Source organism: Meleagris gallopavo, chromosome 16, assembly GCF_000146605.3.
Source record: "Meleagris gallopavo isolate NT-WF06-2002-E0010 breed Aviagen turkey brand Nicholas breeding stock chromosome 16, Turkey_5.1, whole genome shotgun sequence".
In the NCBI taxonomy this organism is placed as follows: Eukaryota; Metazoa; Chordata; class Aves; order Galliformes; family Phasianidae; genus Meleagris; species Meleagris gallopavo.
In genome coordinates this window covers 701,081-704,268 of record NC_015026.2, presented here as the reverse complement: position 1 = coordinate 704,268, position 3,188 = coordinate 701,081, and the positions used below count along the sequence as shown (strand labels likewise).

The window sequence follows — 3,188 nt, the reverse complement described above, 5'->3', positions numbered from 1 at the left end:
GGGGCCGGGCTCGGGAACGGCGTGGGTAACGGAGTTCGTTCGGAGGAGCGAGGCCGGAGCCGGGGGGCGATGGGTTCCGCCCGTTGACACGCGGGGACGCGCCGAGGACACGAGGGAGAACGGGGTTATTGGGAATACGGAGCGATGCGGCGGTGCAGGGCGGTTGGATGTGGGGAGAGGACGCGGATGGGGGGCACCGTGAGTCCGGTGTCCCCGTCCGTCCCACAGCTGCCCCCGTACTTGCCTCGTCCCATAGTGCCGCTGTGCAGGGCTGGGGGCTCTGGGGGGAGTCACAGCCTTGACGCCGTGAGCCGCTAGCCCTGCACTCATCCCAGCCCTGCACTCATCCCAGCCCTGCACTCATCCCAGCCCTGCAGCCCAGGTGAGGTCCCTTCTCTGGGCTCTTCACGGTGCACCCGCTCGGTGGGCTCATGTGGGGCACCAGGAGCCCCAGAGCTGCTTTTGCAGCAAGGTGACAGCCCCCCTGCCCTCCTGGGGTGTAAAGGAATGGGGAGACTGGGTAGAAGACTTTTGGGAGAGCGATGCCGACAAGCTGATGAAACCAATAAATGGTGAAGGAATCACAAAGCCCTGGTGCCAGCAGTGAGGCTGGGAGAAAGCGGGAGGAGCCGGAGGTTGGAGGAGTGCAGGTCCTGCTGGAGACAAGGGCAGGGAATGCAGCCCGAGAGCCTCAGAGGAGCAGCAGAGAGTCACCGGGGCTGGAGGAACACATCGTGGGATGGGACAGGGCAGGAGATGGCTCCTTATGCAGGGGATGCTGCTGCTGGGACGGCTGTGCTGGGACAAAGGCCTCTCCCATGAGCCGGGATCCCGCACTCTCCTGCTCCATCAGCTCATCAGAGCTGATCCTGGTTTCAGGGCTGCTGCTGGGCATGGAGCCGGAATGCGAAATTCCGGATCCCTGGGAACGGGGTGACATTGCTCAGGGAAGTGTCAGACAGCAGGAAGTCACCGTGGCTTCGTGGAGATCTGGGCAGTGTGGTGTGAGGCTGAAGGCCAGCGGCACGCCAGCACTTCCCCATGCTTTCCAAAATGCTGCAGGCCACTGCTGTGCAGGGTCAGGAGCCCTACTGTGGAGAACAAGGGGACGAGGCACCATGGCCCACCCATCATCCCTGGACTAGCTTTGGGTTGTTCCTCTTGGCCTGTGGGACGTGGGGCGGCTCCCAAGGTGCCATCTCCCTGCACACGTTTGCTGCTGTAGCAGTGCTTGTGCCGGTGTTCCCGTGTCACTTGGCTGTCCCCAGCTGCTGCCCTTGGCCGGCATCTGGTCCAGGTGAAGGGCATGGCTGTGTGGCACAGGGTCTGCAAGCCCTGCATGACAGCACAGAGAAAATGAGGGACCGGAGTGAGGACATCAGCTGGGCCCTGTTTTTTTCCCCTGCTCTGGCCACCTTCTGGCTTTGCCCAGCGGCTCTCACCCCGCTACACCACTGAGCCCAGCACACGCACCCTGAGCATCCCCACCCTGCCATCGGCCTGGTTAGGCAGAGGTGCCCTTGCGATGTCCCTGGACTCCAGCAATGCCCCAGTGCCCCAGGGAAGGCAGCTAATAATGCAGCTCTGCTGCGCTGCTCCCCACGGCACCGAGGAGCCGCGAAGCGCTGAGATGTTCCCATAATGGGGTCACACGAGAGCGGAGCCAGGAGGCGGCAGAGCTGCCAATGGAGCGGTGCACGGAGAGCCTGCGGCTCGGCCTCGGCTGCAGCCAGCCACGGCGTGAGCATCGCCAGGGCAGCGTGGGACGTGGGGACGTCGCCAGGTGGGACGGTTGCAGCGGAGCTGCGCCGGGCACAGGTGAGATCTGCTGTCCCTTTGCTTCTGCGTGAGCACAGAGCTGCGGTTTTCTCAGCTCGCCCTTGATGCCGCTGCGGAGCTGTGGGGCGAGGATCCAGATGTGCAGTGGGAATTGTCCCCGAGCCCTCCCAGATGTGTCCTGGGGAGAGACATCTCCGGCAAAGTCACGGTGTGGAGCGCTGGGCTGCCTGCCAGCTCTTCTGCAGCATCCTTCCCCGCAGGCTGGGCTCCAGGAGGTGCCGCACCGGCCGCAGGCTCCTCGTGGGATGCAGGGTGGCAGGAGGGGACCCCGTCCTGCCCCAGCTGCCAGGTGCTCCCCGTGTCACCGCGCCTGGCCGGGCAGCGAGAGCTGATGCTGACACTCAGTGCTGGGAGGGCCCCGTTCCGTGCTCAGTGCAGAGGCAGAACCGGGACGCCCGGGGCTGGTCCTGGCCTCGCACATTGTGTGGCTGCAGGAAGTCGCTTCCTTGCTTTGTGCCTCAGTTTCCTCTGCCGGGGCGTGGGGATGCCTGCTTGCTGCCGCCTGTTTTTCATTCCTCGCTCTGTGTCCTGCAGATCCCCCGGCCCTGCATGGCGTGCTCCTTCCCTCCTCTTCCCAAAGCCCTACCACCGCACTCCGCTCCTCCTCTTCAAGGTTTTCCTATGCCAGAGTAGCCGGGGGATTATTTTCTCCTTCCCGTCTCAATTCCCAAGCAGCCACCGCTCCCCTGCAGCCTCCTCTCCCAGCCCTCTTCTCCTCAATGAGCTCCTGGTTGTTGGCAGAGCTGATGCACCCAGTGGCTGAGCGGCACCGGGTGGCACTGGGGATGGTGGGGACCGGAGAGCTCTGGGGAGCACAGAGACAGCTGCCGCCGGGAGATGAGCGCCTGCCTATAAATACATGCCACGGAGCGAGGAAGCGGTGGGTGGATTATCCTCCTCGCTCAATGAGATAAATGGTTCTCGAGCTTAAACACAGAGCAATTTTAGTCTGAATAGTAGGAGAAATGGTTCAGGACACGCAGATGACGGCATGAGCCGCCCGCAGCGCACGGTGGGGACCGGTGGCACCGGCGGTGGCTTTGCTGTCCTTTTGGCATCGCTGTGGCTTTGTGTCACAACAGCTCTCACCACAGTGCTGTGCTGCTTCCCCACCAGCACCCACAGCATGGCCAGGACTCGGTCCCACCACCCTCATCTCTGTGTAGAGCCGGATGGAAGCGCATCCTCATCCCTGTCCCCGCCGCTGCCCTGGCTGTTTGCATAGAAACCAACGTGTTTTCAAAGCATTTCCGTTGTTAATAAAAACTTCTGCCTTTCCTTTTTTATTCCTTTTGCCTGGGCGTTGTTGGTGTTCCGGCCGACGTCACTGTTGGGTGCTCCCAGGAATG

General features: G+C 62.8%; 1 protein-coding gene across 1 annotated transcript in view; it reads right to left on the bottom strand.

The window, feature by feature from the left end:
• Nucleotides 1–254, bottom strand: part of LOC104913472 (glucagon receptor-like) — a 1,938-nt gene extending 1,684 nt beyond the window's left edge. The window contains exon 1 of the mRNA XM_010719744.2: nucleotides 198–254. Within this exon, the coding sequence (XP_010718046.1) occupies nucleotides 198–254 (57 nt within the window). The remainder of the gene's footprint in view (nucleotides 1–197) is intronic.
• Between the last annotated feature and the right edge of the window lie 2,934 nt (nucleotides 255–3,188).